The sequence below is a fragment of the Aspergillus luchuensis genome, chromosome 2 (assembly GCF_016861625.1).
Source record: "Aspergillus luchuensis IFO 4308 DNA, chromosome 2, nearly complete sequence".
Taxonomy (NCBI): Eukaryota; Fungi; Ascomycota; class Eurotiomycetes; order Eurotiales; family Aspergillaceae; genus Aspergillus; species Aspergillus luchuensis.
Window position 1 is genome coordinate 2089794 of NC_054850.1, and position 20662 is coordinate 2110455.

At 52.1% G+C, this 20662-nt stretch overlaps 8 protein-coding genes across 8 annotated transcripts; 5 read left to right on the plus strand and 3 right to left on the minus strand.

The window, feature by feature from the left end:
- Nucleotides 1–306: 306 nt before the first annotated feature.
- Nucleotides 307–720, minus strand: AKAW2_20663A (COX assembly mitochondrial protein; the record flags this gene model as incomplete). Its single annotated transcript, XM_041685400.1, has 1 exon — nt 307–720. The coding sequence occupies one exon, from the start codon at nt 718–720 to the stop codon at nt 307–309; it is 414 nt and encodes a 137-aa protein (XP_041539489.1).
- A 437-nt stretch (nt 721–1157) lies between these two features.
- On the plus strand, nt 1158–2860 carry AKAW2_20664S (rRNA-processing protein PWP1; the record flags this gene model as incomplete). The annotated part of the gene is made up of 2 exons (XM_041685402.1): nt 1158–1414; nt 1501–2860. The coding sequence occupies 2 exons, from the start codon at nt 1158–1160 to the stop codon at nt 2858–2860; spliced, it is 1617 nt and encodes a 538-aa protein (XP_041539490.1).
- A 3200-nt stretch (nt 2861–6060) lies between these two features.
- Nucleotides 6061–6804, plus strand: AKAW2_20665S (uncharacterized protein; the record flags this gene model as incomplete). The annotated part of the gene is made up of 1 exon (XM_041685403.1): nt 6061–6804. One exon carries the CDS (start codon nt 6061–6063, stop codon nt 6802–6804), a length of 744 nt encoding a protein of 247 aa, XP_041539491.1.
- Nucleotides 6805–7832: 1028 nt separating this feature from the next.
- Nucleotides 7833–9965, plus strand: AKAW2_20666S (rDNA-binding RNA polymerase I transcriptional factor; the record flags this gene model as incomplete). Its single annotated transcript, XM_041685404.1, has 1 exon — nt 7833–9965. The coding sequence occupies one exon, from the start codon at nt 7833–7835 to the stop codon at nt 9963–9965; it is 2133 nt and encodes a 710-aa protein (XP_041539492.1).
- A 1169-nt stretch (nt 9966–11134) lies between these two features.
- On the minus strand, nt 11135–12211 carry AKAW2_20667A (uncharacterized protein; the record flags this gene model as incomplete). Its single annotated transcript, XM_041685405.1, has 1 exon — nt 11135–12211. One exon carries the CDS (start codon nt 12209–12211, stop codon nt 11135–11137), a length of 1077 nt encoding a protein of 358 aa, XP_041539493.1.
- An 891-nt stretch (nt 12212–13102) lies between these two features.
- Nucleotides 13103–15994, plus strand: erdS (aspartyl-tRNA synthetase, cytoplasmic; the record flags this gene model as incomplete). Its single annotated transcript, XM_041685406.1, has 1 exon — nt 13103–15994. One exon carries the CDS (start codon nt 13103–13105, stop codon nt 15992–15994), a length of 2892 nt encoding a protein of 963 aa, XP_041539494.1.
- A 538-nt stretch (nt 15995–16532) lies between these two features.
- On the minus strand, nt 16533–17491 carry AKAW2_20669A (uncharacterized protein; the record flags this gene model as incomplete). Its single annotated transcript, XM_041685407.1, has 2 exons — nt 16533–17060; nt 17165–17491. The coding sequence occupies 2 exons, from the start codon at nt 17489–17491 to the stop codon at nt 16533–16535; spliced, it is 855 nt and encodes a 284-aa protein (XP_041539495.1).
- A 923-nt stretch (nt 17492–18414) lies between these two features.
- Nucleotides 18415–20197, plus strand: TUB1 (tubulin alpha chain; the record flags this gene model as incomplete). Its single annotated transcript, XM_041685408.1, has 6 exons — nt 18415–18439; nt 18516–18556; nt 18674–18700; nt 18794–18869; nt 18952–19906; nt 19975–20197. The coding sequence occupies 6 exons, from the start codon at nt 18415–18417 to the stop codon at nt 20195–20197; spliced, it is 1347 nt and encodes a 448-aa protein (XP_041539496.1).
- Between the last annotated feature and the right edge of the window lie 465 nt (nt 20198–20662).

Here is a 20662-nt window from a genome sequence, read left to right on the forward strand (position 1 = left end):
ATAAAAAAGTGTCCATATGAATTGTGTATAGGTAGTTATCATCGATATTGATAGACGATTCCAACATCCAACATACCCATCCCAGCACAACATGAACATACACTCCCCTCAAAGAAGCAGCATAAGAAGAGAGAATGATATGATGATAATAGTATAATATAATCCCAAACGCCAATCAAAATAAGCAACCCACATGCACCCAGCCAGCCCATCAGACACAATACATCAATCATATCATACACACCACCAGTACCACTACCAGCACCCCCCACCCTATCCCATCAACTAAGCGCAAAATTACAAGATTTATTTCTCCGCCGAGCTTGAGCCCGAAGAAGCAGAAGCAGAAGAAGCCAACGAAGAAATTGACCCCGTCTCCGCAAGCGCCTTCTCCTCAGCCCAAATACGCTCGATCTTCTTGCGCTTCTCTTTCGCCTCATCCCGGTTGCGCTTTGCGCGCGCATACCGCTCCGCCGCTAGACATTTGTTCACGTCGCGCTTGACATCGTTGCATCCACCCAGGGCTTTGTGGATGAAGCCTCGTGCGTGGCATTCGTCGAGGGCGGTCATGATTTCTTCGCAGTCTGTAGAGGGGGGAAAGTTAGTTTCGGTGCTTGGTGTGGTGTGTGGTATGATGTGATCTGATGTTGATGGTGGAGAGATGGGGGGGGAGAAAGGTAACGTACTTGCGTTGTAGGGGGTGTGAAGGTGGGAATGCATCTTGACTGTTGTTTTAACGGTATCGTATGTTGGATTTAAAATGTATGAAGATATCAATTGAAGTTCTATATGTCAATCGATCCTAGCTGCATTAATGATCCATATATGGAAATGGGAAGGATTTCTTTCCGTAAAAGCCGGGCGGTGAAGGACTTATCGGGTATTATTCTGCCGGGCGGGGGAAAAGAAAAAAATTATTCTTTTTTTTTCTTCTTTATTTCAACTAATTGCGGTTGTCGACGGGGAATTTCTTCTGTTGGCATTATTTGCTATTTGGACCATTGTGAGGAATTTGTGGTTTCCTCTTTTTGTGTCTTATATATCCTTGTCCGAGTTTGCTCCTGTATAGGTTGAGCAAATCGCCTACGGCAGGATCTCCACAATCCTTCTTTTTTTTTCTTCTTTTCTTTTCTATTCACGATTGATTGCTTCTCACGATGTCTATGATTACCACTTCTGCTTGGGTGCGGCGCGGAGTCGCTGCCCAGTTCCCTACGAAATATGAGATCAACGAGGAGGAAATGGATCGTATATCGAAGCTTGCGCGCATGCAGCTTGAAGAGGCGCAGGGTGATTTGAAGGCTGCGCAGGAGGATGAGGAGATGGAGGAGGATAAGAAGGAGGGTGCGGATGATGCTATGGAGGATGACTCTAAGGAGGAGGAGAAGGATGAGAAGAAGGATGGTGCTGCGGAGTGAGTTTTCCCGTTGTAAACCATTGCATTGGATTTGCGGCATAGAATGAAAGACAGGGACAAATGCTAACATTTGATGATGAAAGTGACGATGACGACCTGAAGGAATACGACCTGGATCACTACGACAGCGACGAGGTTGACGAGGACGGCGAAAAGATTACCATGTTCGGCAATGTCAAGTCGCTCGCCTATCACCAGCCCAACGAGGAGGACCCGTACCTGGTTATGCCGCCGGAGGAGGAAGATGAGGAGAGAGAGGAACTGCAGATTATGCCGACGGATAACCTGCTGCTGGCGGGTAAGGTTGAGGACGAGGTTGCTCACCTGGAGGTCTACGTCTACGAGGATGCCGCCGATAACCTCTACGTCCACCACGATATCATGCTTCCCGCTATCCCGTTGGCGTTGGAGTGGTTGGATATCTCCGTTGGCAAGACGGCCGAGGGCCGCACTACCGGCAACTTTGTGGCTATCGGAACAATGGAGCCTGACATTGAGATCTGGGATCTCGATGTCGTCGACAGCATGTACCCCAACGCGATCCTGGGACAGGGCGGTGCCGATGCCGAGAACGGCGCGAAGAAGTCCAAGAAGAAGAAGGCCAAGGCTAACGACGAATACCACATCGACTCGATCCTCGCTCTGGCTGCGAACCGCCAGCACCGCAACCTTCTGGCCTCTGGATCTGCCGATCGCACCGTAAAGCTCTGGGATCTCCAGACCACCAAGTGCGCCAAGTCCTACTCCCACCACACCGACAAGGTGTGCGCGCTTGAATGGCACCCTACCGAGTCTACAGTCCTGCTGAGCGGTAGTTACGACCGCACCGTGGTTGCAGCGGATATGAGAGCCCCCGACTCCAAGGCCCGCTGGGGCGTGGATGCCGATGTCGAGAACGTGCGCTGGGACAAGCACGACCCCAACTACTTCTACGTGACGACAGATGCCGGTATGGTGTACCGCTACGATGTGCGCAACATTCCCGCCTCGCCCAAGGAGTCCAAGCCCGTGTGGACGCTGCAGGCGCACGACTCATCGGTGTCGTCGTTTGACGTCAACCCGACCGTGCCGGGCTATCTGGTGACCGGATCAACGGACAAGTCCGTGAAGCTCTGGAACGTTGAGAACGACAAGCCCAGCATGGTGGTGTCTCGCAAGTTGGAAGTGGGCAAGATCTTCTCGACCACTTTCGCACCGGATGCTGATGTGAGCTTCCGCCTGGCCGTGGCGGGCAGCAAGGGCGTGGTCCAGATCTGGGACACCTCCACCAACGCGGCGGTGCGTCGGGCGTTCGTCTCGCGGATGCCTTCCCTGGAGGGAGAGGTGCAGGAACGTCTGGTCGGTATTCAGCCCGATCAGGATGAGTCGGATGAGGAGGAAGGCGTGCAGGAGGTTGGAGCGGCGCAAGGTGCGGATGGCTGGGAGTCGATGGATGAGGATTGAGTAGATGCAATGCAACAAACGAGAAGAAGAAGAAAAAGCTTACATTTGGACGCCTTCAGCCTGGATGACCGCAACAACAAAAATGGAAAGTAAAAAGAATGGATCTACGGGAGTTCTACTACTTATAGATAGATATTTTGAGAGTACCTCTTTTGCAATGAAAACGTTGTGATACCCCAATAACAGTTCACCTGACTAGTACGGAGTACTTCGTCAAGTCAGTTAATTGAGATGTGGTTGACGAGAACGGATGGAATGAAAGTCGGTCGATGAATAAGCTGGAAGCGATGAAAGTGAGTGATTGATGAATAAATGAAAATGATCGACCGGCAAAATACCCAAACCAGATATCGTCTGATACGGTCTTGAACACCAATCACATGCTCAGGATGAGGCGAGTGGACGGGTCCGGTGATTGCATTTTTTCAATAAGAGCAAGCATCATTCTCGTCTGCAAGGCCTAAAGTAGATGGAGGGATGTGTGGTAGTAGATGAGGATGGTCGTGGTGAAGAATTCTAATCTGCATCGTACATTTGTTGCTGGAGTTAAGTCGCCGTGGAAACTTCATCCGAAATGTAGTAATTTGGTAGCAATGGGGTCCGAGGGTCGAGTTAGGTATTGGCGTGCGGTACGGAGTAAGGTGCTTACATACTATTATGTAGATGGTCACTTTACTTTTATTGAATGGTAGTAGAGACTAATGAGTTTAATGTTGATTCCTCCTCCTAGTAATAAAAATAGCGAAATAAAATAGAGAAGCAGAAGCTCATCGCACAGCATACCTAGAAAGCATACTCCTCATCAAAGGACATCGAGGCGAAAAAGCACAGGTCAAGTGTACAAGTGTATAAGCGGGTGGAAAACCACCGCCCAGTTTATTAAGTTGACCCACAGGTGGGGAAACAAAGTGAAAAAGAAAAAAAAGAGGCACTCGGTGGTTTGACCCGCCCGGCATCTCCGTCTGGTCTTAGTTTTTAGTTTAGTGTGGTGGTACGTACAACTCCATTGTTCAGAAAGGAACCCTCATGGAACGGATCGCGGATTCTATCCGACAGGCACGGTACCTACATTAGAGAGGGTCCCAAGTATGTAGGGTAGGTAAGTAGGAGATTAAGCCTGTCTTTCAAGGACGGACGTGATGTATGTAGGAGAACCACTCACACTATCCTTCCCCCTTCCTTTCGACGTCATGTCCGGCTTGTTTAGTTGCATGGATGCAACTTCCCTCCTCCCCCTTCAGCTGAGACGGCAGATTGTTTCAATTCCCCACCGCTCAGGGCACATGGCGGTTTCCAATGGCCAGCCGCGATGCCGTTCCTGGCGTCAAGCCGACACCACTTGGCCTTAGTGGGTGTAGCCTCGGTGGTGCTGCCGTTTGACGACGCCCACTTGGGTTTAGTCTGTGTATCATTTTTCCTATCGTTTATTTGAGCTCGGTCGGCTTTTAATCTAGACTAGACGGTCTATACTATCTACGGAGTAGATATCTGGAGGGGATACTCGGGAGAGTCCCGCCCTATCAAGGGCTCTCTTTTTTTCAAGGTACGTTGAATAGTTACTATGTAGGAGGGAGGGGGGATGGAATTTTAAATCTTTTAACCTCCTGAAATCCAATACGCCAAACACGCGCCGGGATGAAGCTTTGGGTCGGTCCCTGAATTTCCTTTATTGTTTTTGTTGGTGGCCACCCGACAAAAGCAAATGACCGGGGGAAGATGGTCAAGGCTGTCCTGTCCGTCCGACCACCGAATCGAATCGCACGACTAGCCGCGCCTGACTGCCCTGCTTGTCTCCGTCGGAGCACCGGAAAAAAAAAGATGTGGGAGGAGAGGAGAGGAAGCATAAGGACTCCGTAGTTCGTTCGTTATTATTATGCTGGCTGTTTCGCTTTTCTTTGCTGCGTAGCCCCGTAGAATGCGTATCCATGGTTGACATTTGGCGAACAGGTGGTTCTCGACCATCGCCCGCATCATTACAAGGCGCCAGGCGAATCGTTGGAGAAAATACCGAAGGCAAAGTTTTTCCACTTTCCATAACTCTATCCCACTCTTCCAGTTGGTCGGCTAAAGACCCTGGCGAACGAGTCGCGACTCAAGGATCCGATCCAAGGGTTCTTGACTGGGTCGCTGAGAAAAGAGCGCAGTCGAATCAGGGCTTGCTATTAGCCCTTTTCTGCGTGCTTAAATTCATCATCTTGAATTTTAGTACCCACTCAGAGGACTGGAAAGAGAGAAAGAGACCTGAGAGGAAGCCTGAGAAAAGAGTAAAGTAGAGAAAAAGAGGGGGTAAAGACAAGGCCCAGAATCACGGCGGGAGAGTGGTTCCATCCACCTCGTCCATCATTTCATCCACTCACTCACTCACTCGCCTCTTTTCCCCCCCTCTTCCCTTTTTCCTTCCCTTCCCTTTTCTCTCTCTTCTTCTTACCTTTACTTTCCCTTCCCCATTCCTCCCTGGGGGACTCCGATTATTTCCTGCACCATTCCTTTTTGATCCTTTTTTCCATTCTTCCAGTCCCAGATCTGTGTATCCTGGATTCTTTCCTTCATACTTTTATTTCTTCCCAACCCTTATTTTATTCTATTCACAACTCGCCCGTGGCGCGTCCTGGTTGTCCGCCCCGATCTTCCCTGTACCATTTATCCGTGGTGCTACCGTGCTGCTGCAGTATCTCTTCGCCCCCTTGAGTCTAGCAGCCCACCTTCCATTTCCCGAGCACCACCACTCATTCCATCCGCCCTATTTATTATTTTTCTCTGCTGTGCAAGGAAGAAAAAGCCAAAAAAAAGGGAATTAAAGAAAGAAGAGAAAGAAGAAATTAGAGGAAGTTCTGCCTTCATTTAGACACGGATTTCCTCTCCGCTGCGACAACTCGGTCCTTGTTTGACAGCTCATCCACTGTATCTGATAACGGACATTCCGGTGATCGATCTTCCATTCCTTCTCTTACTCCACCCCGCGATCGGCCATCAGCATTCTTTCCTTATACCGCCAAAGGCGTCAGTCTCTCGCGAACGAGGAGACGGTTACGGAAAACCCTAAAATAGCAAAAAGCAATATTGCTTGTACAACTATCGACCTTTCCCGGCCAGCTGCATATCTGCCATTATATCTGAGCCCGACCGCCTAGTCTGCACCTCCCAGCACTTATCGTCAATTGCGTTCTTGACTACACCTTAATTTCCCGAATATCGTCACCATGGCTTTGGCTAGAGCGTTCACCAAGCGCAGCAAGCGCCCCGAGGTCTCGGCCCCGATGCCATACCGGGAACCACATAAGCACGCTGGTCCGATCAATCGAGACAAGATCTCGGCTCCCGTGGAGTTGTTGTCGACGACAAACATGCTGGCTTACAATGCGCCCGACATCCACTCGGCAACTTCGTCTTCTACCTCGTCATTGCAGTCGCCCGACGATTCGGAAATGTCTTTCACACAACGCAGTTTTGGGTCGCCTCTGACTACACCCGATGAGTCTCCCATCGAGCCAAACCCATTGCCTTCCTATTTCCCGAAGCGATCTGCCACCATCACGAGCCACCCTCGCTCCTCGACATCGACCAATTCCTCTACGGATGCGCCACTGGTTCCCAAACGGGCGCTCTCCCACACGAAGCGGACCCACCAAGAGCTTGCTCGCCAGCGTTCCTTGTCTCGGCTATCTCCACCCCCGTTGAACTCGTTGCGCAATGCATCTGCTGCACGTCAGACACAGGATAGCTACAAGGCCGAGCCCCATCCCTTCAGCAAGGAACTCGAGCAAGTGAACGAGGTGGTTGAGGAGTTCGGTGGCACCCGTATACTCGACGATGAGGAGTTGATTCTACGAGATAAGGGATTAATGAAGTTTACCGCAGATGACTATCTCGTGGAGATCGAGGCCCTTTATGGCAGCGTGTTTGATGATTATCTTGGTCCGATAGGTACGGGGGCATGGCTTTGAATCATGACCCTGCTCGCTGTTTTACTTTCTCTACCATCTTTTCTTTACTTTTTTGACTTTCGAGGGATTCCGCCTCGAGGGCTCTGGATAGGAACTGGATATTTCCTTCCCTCGCCAGGATTGACTTGTGCCATGACCCACTCATATTCACTCTTTAATGTCTTGTGATCTAATTAGTCGGTTTCATCCTTTTTGAATTAGCTAGATACCACTGGGAGGAGCTTGATCTATCATCCCCAGATTTGTTTTTTTTTCTTTCTATTTACTGGTTGCAGAATGATGGTTCCATGTTGCGTGGATCGCATTATTCGCTTTGCAGACTGGCTATGTGACGGAACTGACATGTCTAACGAGGTTCTCGGATCTGTATACTTCTTCCTTAGCGTCGTTTTGAATGCGAAAGACACTTGCCAGAATTGCTTTTTATTGGATTTATCTTGTAACAATGGAATGATACATCAGAAAGTTCTGCATCTCATGCATGTGCATACATTTTGCGTACAGTATCTCTTTTTCTTGATCCACCTGGTGGACTTCGAGGAAATGTATAACCCGATCGGGTAAGGCTGTTGCGCGCTGGTCACGCGCTGGTCACGAGCTGGCAGCCTGAGGCTCCACATCCGCCCCACACCCAAAAAATTTCACTGTCGAGTTTCTGTTTCTCCGCTTCGTCTGCTTTCTTCCTAGTTCTTACTCCAGACGGGCTCCCCTTCAACTGCTGGTCTGTCTCCCTCTCACACACTCGTGCATCGCAGTATTCTCAGGGTGCGTGTGCTGGACAGTCCGATGAAGGTATCTTTCGCCTTCCTTACTCCCAAGCGCGCTTGTTATCTGTAGCAACAGCAGGTGGATCATCTCTCGACTTGCAACTGGTCGGGTCGAGTGCTCTGCTTACAAGATCTGTTCCCATCTCTTAATATCCCACTCCTCGCGTGTGATACTGTGAGAGTGCAACTCATGATTGGATCTGGGGTCCTGTTTCAAGCACTCCCCAGCCATTTCATTATCATAGAACCGTCGATCCTGGCATGGTCGTCCTTGCCACCGCCTCCCGCACCGCAACGATCGCGCCCAGGCCGACGACCAATTCATCCAAGATGCTAGTTACATCATCACCTGTGTCCATTCTAAAAACGCCTAAGAGCACCCCATCCACGACTGGGATTAAGCACAGGATGATGATGGGGGACGACTACAGCGATCTCTCCCTGTCCCCGTCGTCCTCGTCCGACGCGGAAACCAGCCCGAGTCCTCGGAAGCGGACGCGAGTGAAGTTTGATAAGGAGGTTTTGATGGTGCCATATAAAGAGGAACCTGAGCCGGAACGGAAGCCAGAGAAGAGCGCAGCCGTCGTCCGCGAGGAGGTGCGCAGGGCCATCCAACGGCATGTCTCTGGCACTGACAGCGAGGCGTACGACCGCATCAAGGAGACTTTTGCGGTGGACCCGCGGCGCCGGGATGAGGACAACATGTTTGCCTACGATGTACCTACACATACGTCCTTGAGATATCATCTCCTGGGTCTTTTGTCAAATGTTGCGTCCTTGGATCGCAGTTGCAACGGACTGGTCCAAGCTGTGCTGAATAGCGTATGGCTGGGCCGGGACGAGTCGTACATCAAGTTGTATATACGCTTTCTCGGTAACCTTGCCGCTGCCCAGGGCAGCTATCTGGGGGCTGTGCTCAAAATGCTGGTCAACTTTCTGGGGGAGCTTCCCAAGGACACGGGGAAAATCCCAGGTTACCCGTCTGTGCAGGTGCCGGTGCTTTACTCCCGCGTGCACTTGGCTTTGCGCCATGTTATGCAGTTGATTCCGTCTGGTAGTGGAACGCTGTCGCCTCTTCTGTCTGCTCAATTTCCGTTTGCTTCCGATTCGGCCAAGGCCAACATTGCGTATACGCGGAACCTCATTCGAGTGATCAGCTATGCCCCGGAGCTTCAGGGTGATATTCTTTCCCTGATTACGGAAAAGCTTGTCAAGATTGACGTTCACATTCAAGTGGACCTGGAGGACATCGAGGATGAAGTCGGTGAGGATGTCCTGCAGGGAGTCTCTCCGGAATCAGTCATGATCGAGGAAGATGATGCGGAAGACGACGATGACAACGACTCCGTCCTTAGTGACGATTCGGTAGACGATGAATCCAAACGAATCAAGGCCATTCGGGACAACATCCTCAAGCTGGATGGCATGATCGACACCATGTTCGAATACTACGCGCCTCCGTTCACGCTGGGCTCCCTGGACGACAAGGAGAATGCCTTCGATCTTCTCATGAGCCATTTCCAGAACATTATTCTTCCCACATACCGCTCGCGCCACTCCCAGTTCCTCCTCTTCCACTTCTCCCAGTCATCCCCCATCCTTGTGGACCGCTTTGCCGCGATGTGCACCGAGCTTATCTTCAACAAGACGCAGCCTGCCATCATGCGCCAATCAGCTGCTGCTTATCTCGCCAGCTTTGTTGCTCGCGGAGCTCATATCTCTGGCGAGGTTGTCCGGGATGTGTTCGATCTGCTGGGCACGTATCTGAACAGCCTCCGTCTTGACTATGAAGCTACCTGCCGGGGCCCCGACCTCCGCCGCTATGGCCCCTTTTACTCCACGGCTCAGGCCCTGCTCTACATCTTCTGCTTCCGCTGGCGAGACTTGACCACCGCTGCGCTGGAGGGCGACACTCCGGACCAAGTCGACGAGCTTGAGCCGGAGGACATTATGTTCCCGCCCTCCGTCAAGGAAGTGCTGCACCAGGCCATCCATTCCAAGCTGAACCCGCTGAAGGTGTGCTCGCCCGCGATCGTGTCCCAGTTCGCGCGGATGTCGCAGCACTTCAACCTGATGTACGTGTTCAGCATCCTGGAGACAAACAAGCGACTGCGCGTGTCCTCGTATCGCAGCATCGGCGCCATGGCCGATCCGCGTTTCAGCCAGGTCGAGCGGGAGATTCGCGCCGGCGACGATCTTGGCTACCAATTAGACGCCTACTTCCCCTTTGACCCTTACCAGCTCCCGCGCAGCCGACGCTGGGTGGAGAACGACTACGTCCACTGGCGCGGCATCCCAGGTCTCGATGAAGACGACGACTCAGACAGTGAAGCGGATGACAACGAGTCGGATGAAGACCTCAGCGATGGGACCGAAACGGATGACGAATTGTGATGCGTCAAGACCTTTCAAAAGAACAACTCTAAAAGTGCTTCTTTATTTCTCTCTCTCTCTCTATCTGTCTCTCGTTCTATTGGCGAGCACAATACCCCCAATCTGTTTGCGATTATGCCATCTCAGCAGGTTTTTATGTTCCTCTGAAAAGAAGAAAAGTTCTCTTGATATCTAGTTCTTGTTGTTTCATGGGTGGGAATTTAGCGCGGCGTACGGAGATTGATTTGATTTGATTTGATTTGATTTGAATTATACACGCATGCATACATCGCATATGCCTGCTTGTTATCTGCCTGTCTACGTTGCCAGGTCCGCTGCAGTGAGACTGGCACTGGGATGGTTTTATAATGATGGACGATGGACGATGATGGATGGAATGGATGGACGGATGTATGATGACATCAGCGGGGTAGAAAGAGAATGAACAATCAACAAATTCAAAAATTAAAACTCCTGGACGCATGTAAACATCAAAGACCAGCTGATAGTCGTAGTTGTTCGTTACATGTTTCGACCGATCAAAATGATTAGGTCGAGTACCTGTCTATAGCTAAGAGTGTCAACATGGATGTCCGAAATCCAATTCAACATACTTTATCTACCTCGGCACATTGAAATGATTTACTGATCATTATGTAAAAGAGGAAGAAGAGGAGGGAGCTTCCCGTTTCTACATGTGAAGATGATGGTACCGGGATGATTTGGAAATTACAACCAAGTTCTTTCTAAGTAGTAGTGTGGAGAAGAAAGGAGCTTTTAGTATATGTTGTGAAATGTACATGGTACAGTAGGAAGGATAAGTACTACTCTACTATTGGTAGAGACTGTTTGGTTGGAAAGACCGTTGGCCGTTACCCGCCAATTGTTTATTGAAAAGATGATGCAAGTCAATCGCTTATGCATGCAGTAACTTCGGTAGTAATCAATGATCGTCGTCTAGTGTACATGTAGATGTTTGTGTGTGTGTGTGTGTGTGTGGTAAAGATGATGTAACTATTCTAATGATGATCGAAACCCCAAAAATACGCCAATGACTCCAAAGAGTTATAAAAAAAATAATAGGACGTATAAGAAAAAGGGATAGTTTATACAGACCAGGATGTCAAGGGAAGAAAGAAAAACGCAATGAGTTATATGTACCACCCATCCTCTTACCTCAGAGGATGGGCCTACGCACCAAAGATATGCTTCATATCAGCACAGGCATCGCGGTAGAGAATATCAACACTATCCTGATCGCGGAACGGATTGGGCGATTTGTCCCACGCATGGGGCGCCTTTTCGATCATCATGGCGCGGACATGTTTGTTGATATTCTGCAGACGTCGCACAAACACCTGGCCTTCCTTGAGAAGCATATCCCATTCGCAGATATAGAAGAAAATATCGTGCGGCAGGGCATCGGCGAGGATCTCATCCGTGGCGTGCACAGGCGACGCATAGGGCGAGACCCGCTCCTCGCGCGTAGGCAAGTAGGACTCATCGAAGAGGTCGGTGAAGAAGGCGGGGAGGGTCTTACTGGGCATGAGGCTCATGGCGCGACGATGGTCACGCGACTCTTCGAAGTCGAGAATTGGGTACCAGCAGAAGAGGGCGACGATGTTGAGTTCGCTGGTGGAGGCGGCGGATACTAGTTGCTGGGTGGAGTCGTAGGGGCCCAAATTGGGCGGACTGCTGCGAGGTTCGAGGGCGTCTTGTAGGTCGCGTTGCTGCTGCTGTTGCTGCTCACTGAGGATACTGCGGAGGCGGAGGGGTACGGTGATGGCGAGGTTACCACCAGCGGAGAAGCCGGACAGGGCGATGCGCGAGACGTCCAAGCCCAGCTCGACGGCGTGGGCAGCGAGATACTGCAGGGCGAGGACGCCGTCGTCAACGGCGGCGGGAAACGGATGTTCGGGAGCACGACGGTATCCGACGCTGACCAGCACGGCACCGACTTCCCCGAGCACACACTGCGCCCAGCGACTGTCATCCGTGGGGCATCCTAGCGTGAAGCCTCCTCCATGGAAATTGACCACGACGGGCAGGCGACGACCTTCTTTGCGAGTGATGGGGTAGTTGGGTGGCGTGTAGAAGCAGAGACGGATCTGACCCGAACCGGTGGGAATAGTGCGAACAAAGGCAGGCCGCGGAGGTCGCGGAGGAGTGACATCGTGCAGGAACATGCCAATGCGCATTAAAAAGCGCCAGATAATGGCTTGGACATAGAGCCACCAGCGGGAAGACGGCATTGGTGAGATGGCCATATAGCGGAGAGAAGCGTTCCAGAAAGGTAAGTTGTGAAAAGAGAGTTACGAGAGATCCGAGGCAGGGCAGGAACAGACGGGGAAGAGAAGAGGGAGAGAGAGTGAGTGTGAGGCAAAGAGGTTAACTCTGATGATAACTCCGAGGGAGCGGCCGGAAAGTCGGAGGCAACCCAAACCTGACCTGACCTTCCGTTCAAGAATAGCAATCAGTTGATTGGAATGAAAGGCGATTAATTTACGTTTGGAGAGGGATTAAGGGCCGTTTGATCCACGGAAAGCAGCTGCCGAGGAAGACGAAAGATCCAAAGTAAGAAGAAGCCAAGAGATGATGGTCGGGATGACACAGAAAAGTAGTCATGCAGTTCATGCAAGAAGTTGACAAGGAAAAAGAAGGGGGAATTAGAATTGGGAATGAGAACCGCTCTATTAGTTGGCCAAAAAAGAGTCTTGGACCACATCATCGGTCCTTCATTCCTGAACTGGACCCTGTTTCCACTACTCTGTAATCTTTGATTATTACATAGTATTTTAATTGATATCCCGGGTTTTTGCATCATCACAAGCATGACATCACTGCCTCGGGATCGACCCGCCAGCCTTTATTTGCTCCCTCGTATTTCTTCTTTTACTTTGCACGCTTATGCTGTTAATAATTCGACTCCTTCTCTCACATTCTGGCCAACTCTTGGGTTTGTAAGGCCCCTGCTAAGCTCTCCTACTAACCTTAATTGTCTTGGAAAACCCTGGGCCCAACCCAACTCTTCCTTCTACTTATAAGCGCTGACGGTCACCCTCTCTCCCCCTCCATCCTCCTCCCCCCTCTCATCTGCCCCCGTCATTGACGGTCATTCTTCCTCATCTTTACCCATTCAATCCTATTTATCACATCACATGGGAGTTGACTCCCACCCTCCCGCCCCCATCATGTCTATCAAACGTGCGCTCTCCAAGATTGTACCCAACAAGTCGTCTCCCGACGATGAGTCGAGTCACAGTACCCCGGCCTCGGCTGCATCCATGTCTCCCCGCCGCAGCATCCTCAGCAACTTCCTGCGCGATCGCGACTATGCCTCTTCCTCCGATGACGGCTCCGATGACTCTTCGTCGCCTGGCAGCATCAGCAAGAATCAGCAGAAACGCCTGGCACGTAAACAGCGCAAAGAGAAGTCCCGCCTGAGCGAGGAGCGTCATTCCGACGAATCCGATTCGCGTCGGAAGGAGGAAGTCGCCAATGCCACCCGCGAGGAGACCTCGGAGATGAAGGCTCGCTATGGCGAATTGCCGCTGATACAGTCCCGGACACGCCCTCGTGAGGTCCGTACCAATCTAGATGCCATCTCCGAGTCCTTGGTGGGCCAGCAGATCTGTTTTACAGCTCGTCTACATATCATCCGCCGCATGAGTGCCAAGCTGGTCTTCCTTGTGTTCCGCCAGCAGCTGCTCACCTTCCAGGGTGTTCTGCATGAGGAGGCAGGTGTCAAGTCCATCGCCATGATTCACTGGGCCGAGCATCTGCGTTTGGGTTCCATTGTCCGTGTGCGGGGAACCATTCAGAAGCCTCAGGTGCCGATCTTGGGCTGTACCATCCACGACGTCGAGATCTCCATCGACGAGCTGCACCAGGTCGTGCGTCGCGAGGAGCCTGTCCCATTTAGTATCTATGAGGCAGAGATCCAAACGGCCGAAGAGGAGCGCATCGAAGGCCGCCGCAGTCACATCCCCGATCGCGTTCGTCTCACCAATCGTCTACTCGACTTGCGTACCCCGACCTCTCAGTCCATCTTCCGCATTCAATCCGCCATCTGCAACCTCTTCCGATTCGCTCTCGATGAGCAAGGCTTCATGGAGATTCACACTCCCAAACTGCAAGGCTCTGCGACCGAGTCAGGCGCCAGTGTCTTCCACGTGCAGTACTTCGGGCGAGATGCTTTCCTGGCGCAGAGTCCACAGCTAGCCAAGCAGATGGCTATCGCCGCCGATTTCGGTCGTGTATACGAGATTGGTGCTGTGTTCCGAGCGGAGAATTCCAATACCCACCGCCATCTGACCGAGTATACTGGGTTGGATATCGAAATGGCCATTGAGGAGCACTACCATGAAATGTTGGAAGTGCTGGATGCCGTGATCAAGTCCATTCTTCAAGGTGTATATGGTCGCTACCGCCGCGAGGTGGAGACTGTGAAGCACCAATTCCCGTCAGAAGATGTTGTGTGGCTGGAGAAGACCCCCATCCTCCGCTTCTCGGACGGTATCAAGATGTTGAATGACTCCGGCTGGCGCGACGAGGATGGCAACCCGCTGCCCGAGGATGAGGACCTCCACACTCGCGATGAGATTCGCCTGGGTGAGTTGGTCAAGGAGAAATATGGCACCGACTATTACATCCTTGACAAATTCCCTGCCAGCGCACGTCCCTTTTATACCATGCCCGACCCCGAGGATGATCGATACACCAACTCGTTCGACATCTTCATTCGCGGTCAGGAGATCGTCTCTGGTGGCCAGCGTATCCACGACCCCCATATGCTCGAGGAGAACATGCGTCGCTCAGGCATCGACCCCGATACCATGGAAGATTATATGGAGGGCTTCCGCTGGGGTGCGCCACCCCACGCTGGAGCAGGTGTTGGTCTGGAGCGTCTGCTGATGCTACTTCTGAAACTGGGCAATATCCGCCTAGCATCCCTCTTCCCTCGCGACCCCCGCAGCTTTCCGGCCAAGCCGGTGGCGGCACAGCTGCGGCACCCAGAGTCATCGACTATTGATCCTCCGTGGGCGCGCGACAGGAAGGGTGCCATCGCACAGGATACGAGTCAGCTTCAGCCGCTCGAGCATCTCATTGCCAATTACGGCGATGCTACCTCCACTTCCTGGGGCGATGAGCGCTTCAAGATCTGGCGTGACATGGGCACGGGTGCCGCTATCTCCTACGTGCCCAGCAGCAGCAACTATGTGATCATTCCTGGCAACCCCTTGTGCGATCCCAAGCAGTACCGCCAAGTGATCACACAGTTCCTGCAGTGGCTGCGGCGCGAGACCAAGTACAAGCCCGTCTGGCTGCTCTGTTCCGCCGAAGTTGAGACCATCCTGGGCGAGCGCATGGGCTGGCGAACGCTATCCTGCATTGCCGAGGAGCGCGTAAATCCAGCTCGCAACATGGCAGCCTCGGACGGCGAAATCGCCCGCAAGATTCGACACGCCGAAAGCGAAGGCGTCAAGCTTGTGACCGTGAACAGAGGCGAGATGGTCTCCGACGAGGTCCGCCAGAAGATCGACCAGCGCGTCCAGGACTGGCTCAACAACCGCAAGGGCACACAGGTACACTTGTCCGAGATCCGCCCCTGGCGCGATCCCGAGCACCGCTGGTACTTCTATGCCGTCGACAAGGAGGGCACCATCTGCGCCTTCGTCGCCCTGGCCACGCTCGCCCCCGTCCACGGCATGCAGATCAAATACAGCTTCGACTTCCCGGGCTCTCCCAACGGCGTTATCGAACACATTGTCACCCACGCCATTCAAACAGCCGCCGCCGCTGGCGTCAAATCCTTCACATTCGGCGCCGGCGCCATGTCCTCGCTGACCCCCGGCCATAACCTCCGCGGCGCGCGCATCAAGATGCTCCAGCACACCTACGACACCATGGCCAAGCAGTTCCATCTGGTGCGCAAGAGTGAGTTCCGGGCTAAGCTTGGCGCCGAGGACGACCCGCTCTACATCGCTTATCCGCCGCACGGCCTGGGCAGTAAGGGTATGCGTGCGGTGCTGCATTTCTTTGAAGATTGATCAATCTACCAACGATCTTGAATATCCTCTCTACTCTATTTACTAATATTGAAATGAAATCATGGCGTGTTTGTTATAAAGATCTGACTACAGGTAGATCTATGTGGCTTTTGGATGTGTTTCGTTTATGTCATGTTTGTGTGTTTCATTTGCTTGGGATGGATGGTTCGCATTAGATATTCCCCCTATTGTTTTTGTTGTCTTGGTCGTGGAGCGATGGATATGACTGTATGTTTTGGGGCTCTTTTTGTTCTGTGTTTCCTCTCGTTTTTGAATGTGCTTTCCTACAAAGACGGTATGATAGACGCAGCGCCTGTGTAATGAAGCCATGTTGTATGTATGTATGTCTGTATGGATGTCCTTGATGTTGGAAAAAAGAAAGAATGTCATGATAATTTGTCACTAAATCTGGGTAAATTGATAATATGTAAACAATAATCATACAGGTGCCGAAAGTAGTAATATACCACTATGCAAATCTCATCCACAGTAATCATCATGCACGCATGTATATACCTGTTCAAGGAAAGATCATAAATCACCGCACCTTCTTCCCCTCTCTCGCCCCATCTACTACTACCTCCCCATCCCCATCCACATCCTCATCTCCCTCCTCCTTCTCCCTCTCCTCAGCCATATCATCCACCACTCTCCCCAACTCCCCAACCACCCACTTCCCAACCAAAACAGCCACCACAGCCACAATCACCCCGTAGCACGCCGTCGGCACCAACGACCTCGGAAACACATTCCCCAGAAACGGATCCAGAATCACATCCACCGCCACGGGCGGCACATGTGTCATGAGCTCCTTATCCGTGGTGTAGTAGTCTGCCGCGGCGCGGATACGTAGGAATAGAACAGAGTCTGTGATGGGCTCGTTGCTGTCGAGAGGGATTTCGGGGTTGAAGTTGGTGGTGGTTGTGTCGTCGAGGTCGAGGTTGAGTTCGGAGTTTGGAGTGCTGGCGAGGCGCAGGGAGGAGTAGTTTGTTATAGAGGAGAGGAGGAAGGTGTCTGAGAGGGCGTGCGAGAGGGTGTATGTTGTTAGGGTGAAGGATGTTGGTTGCTTTTTTTTTTATATATAGAGTTAGTATAGACTAGGTATGAGGGTAGATGGGTGGGTTTGGGGTTCAGTGGGGATAGGGTGGAGGGGATGGAGGGGTCACGTACAGTTGCTAGCCAGCATATGCGTACTTCATAGCGTCGACCAGGCGTGAGGTTTTGGAGGAAAAACCAGGATTCGGTTCCTGGTGAGGACTGGGTTGGGAAGGATGCGTTGAGGTGTGTGCGGAGGATGGGGTGGGAGGGGGAGAGGCGCGCGAGACCTAGGTCGTCGATTGGGGGATGTGGGGTTGGAATTGTGGTAGGGGGAGGGGCTAGGAAGATGGTTTTCTCAACGTTGGCGGTTGCGAGGGTCGTGAAGAGGAGGAAAGCTAGGAGGAGGTAAGGGATAGAGGAGGGGACATGGCGGGGGAGGAGGGGAAGGGTGAGAGGCATTGTTGGTTGGTTATGGTCGATGAGGGGGTGTTTCGTAGTGTGTAGTATGTTTTATATGGTCATTGTTGGAGGTATAGTGGGAGAAAAGCTGGAATGGGCCTGCGGTGTTGCGTTAGAGGACTTGATGTCGTGTGAGAAATGTGGGATTGGGATAGGTACTTGTCTGAAGCTTTTTGCTGGAGATCTAGATCGGAGCTGCGGTGGAAGGTGGAAGATGGAATATCCTTGATATTTTGATTTCAGGGATATCCCTGTTTGATATGGCAGTATAGGTTAAAGAGTCAGAAGGTGTAGGACGAGGATGAGGGATCAATTGAGAGAAGAAAACATGGCAATGGCATTGGTAATGGTGGTGAGCAACCCATGGACTGCGATGATCCGGCTGATGTTCGGCGATCTTTCGTCATGCCGTCACTGCTCTACACGTGACCAGATCTTAACCGGAACAGGGTGCTGACTCAGCTGTTGACCGCCAGGTGGGCAGCAGCCAATAAGAAGGCCCATAGCCCAACGCGACCCAACGGACGGATCAACCACGGCGGCATCGTTGGGTTGACAGCGCATGAAAGACCACAACAAATCGAGTCGACCGATTCTCGTCCTGCTCCTCCATTGTCACTAACCAAACAGTTCCCCAGGGTTCGTGGCCTCTCCCTCCCTTCCCCCCCCGTTTTTACTAATTTCCCACCTGTTCCCTTTCCCTTGAATCTTCCTTTCCCTCCCTCTTCATCCAATTCACCATCTCCAATTAACCCCCTTTCGTGCCCTGTGTTGTGGTGGCTCGTTAGGTTACTAACTTTACCCCTGAAACCCCCGTACAGATCGCCCTTGGGTATTTTAATTTTTCCTCTGTCCACATTCCACGCCCACTCCGTGTCCCTCCATCAATCACTATCTGAAACTTATCAATTCGACTCGCCAAAATGAGAGAAGTTATTTCTTTGAACGGTGTGTGCCCAATCCCTCCCTCGCCGCCACTTGATTTTTCGCGTGGGCACTAATGTTTGTGTTTCCCCCCTCACAGTTGGTCAGGCTGGTTGCCAGATCGCCAACTCCTGCTGGGAGGTATGTTTAAACAGGGGAAATCGACCCCTCCTTCTCTGAAACAATATTTTGAAGTCAACAACATGGGCATATGCCATGAATTATGGGGATAAACAGTGGACTAACGATGTTGTTCAGCTCTACTGCCTTGAGCACGGTATCCAGGTATGTGAAAACAAACGCCTAGGCACGCCTTTGTCGAGCGTTGCCACTCCACATCGATGAGCAATCCCACTGACCTTTGCTTGTTGATGCCAGGCCGACGGTTACTTGACCGAGGAGCGCAAGAAGGATGACCCCGACCACGGTTTCAGCACCTTCTTCTCCGAGACTGGTACGTTTCCATAGCTCTCCCCGCTCAGTGCACCCTGCTCTCCTTTCGCCTGCAGCCCACCCTAACAAATTGTGATGTATAGGTCAGGGCAAGTACGTTCCTCGCACCATCTACTGCGACCTTGAGCCCAATGTTGTCGATGAGGTCCGCACCGGTACCTACCGCAGTCTTTTCCACCCCGAGAACATGATCACTGGCAAGGAGGATGCCTCGAACAACTATGCCCGTGGTCACTACACCGTCGGCAAGGAGATGATCGACCAGGTCCTCGACAAGGTCCGCCGTGTTGCCGACAACTGCGCCGGTCTCCAGGGTTTCCTGGTCTTCCACTCCTTCGGTGGTGGTACCGGTTCCGGTTTTGGTGCTCTCCTGATGGAGCGTCTGTCCGTTGACTATGGCAAGAAGTCCAAGCTGGAATTCTGCGTCTACCCTGCTCCCCAGAACGCCACCTCCGTTGTTGAGCCCTACAACTCTATCCTCACCACCCACACCACCCTTGAGCACTCCGACTGCAGTTTCATGGTTGACAACGAGGCCATCTACGACATCTGCCGCCGCAACCTCGGTATTGAACGCCCCAGTTATGAGAACCTCAACCGCCTGATTGCCCAGGTTGTCTCTTCCATCACCGCTTCTCTCCGTTTCGACGGTTCCCTCAACGTCGATCTCAACGAGTTCCAGACCAACCTGGTCCCCTACCCCCGTATCCACTTCCCTCTGGTGGCCTACGCCCCCGTCATCTCCGCGGACAAGGCTTCCCACGAGTCCAACTCCGTCAGCGAGATCACCATGAGCTGCTTTGAGCCCAACAACCAGATGGTTAAGTGTGATCCCCGCAACGGCAAGTACATGGCCACTTGCCTGCTGTACCGTGGTGATGTCGTCCCCAAGGAGACCCACGCTGCCGTCGCCACGCTCAAGACCAAGCGCACCATCCAGTTCGTCGACTGGTGCCCTACTGGTTTCAAGATCGGTATCTGCTACCAGCCTCCCCAGCAGGTCCCCAACGGCGACCTTGCCAACCTCAAGCGCGCTGTGTAAGTTCTTCTCCATTTTATATGCTTCTTTTCAAAGAAGTAAAAAAGCTAACGGAAAACCATTATAGCTGCATGCTGTCCAACACCACCGCCATCTCCGAGGCCTGGTCCGCTCTTGACCACAAGTTTGACCTCATGTACTCCAAGCGTGCTTTCGTCCACTGGTACGTTGGTGAGGGTATGGAGGAGGGTGAATTCTCCGAGGCCCGTGAGGACCTGGCTGCCCTCGAGCGCGATTATGAGGAGGTTGCCAGCGACTCCCTGGAGGAGGAGGTTGAGGCCGAGTACTAGATCTGACCGAATTTTGGGCGGGAGTCCCGCGGGGGGTCCGGCCGGGCCGTCCGGGTGGAAGCCGTGGCTGGCCCTGAAGCCGTGTGAATTGATCCGTTGGGGCAAGGCGTTGGCCAAGGTTGTATACCCAAAACAGCAGCGGGACTCTGGCTGCATGCAAATAGGAAGGAGAAGCTTGGCTCCGTAGTACAGACTATGTTTTCTTTTTGTCTGAGTATATTTTCTAATATCCCTTGAAGCAGCGCTGAAATTTACTCGCTCGTTCGAACCACATGTGCAGGATTTTTGGGCGCCTAAGAGAATTGTAATCTACATTTTGCAGGTTTCGAGCGAATTGATGATTATCCCTGTAGTGGTAAAATGAGAAGAAAATGACGATGAGCGAGGATATGAAGCTGTTACCCGTACTCTCCCGTGGTTCGTATTGCATGGCGAAAGGGAGTGAATGGGGCTAGAGAATAGGAG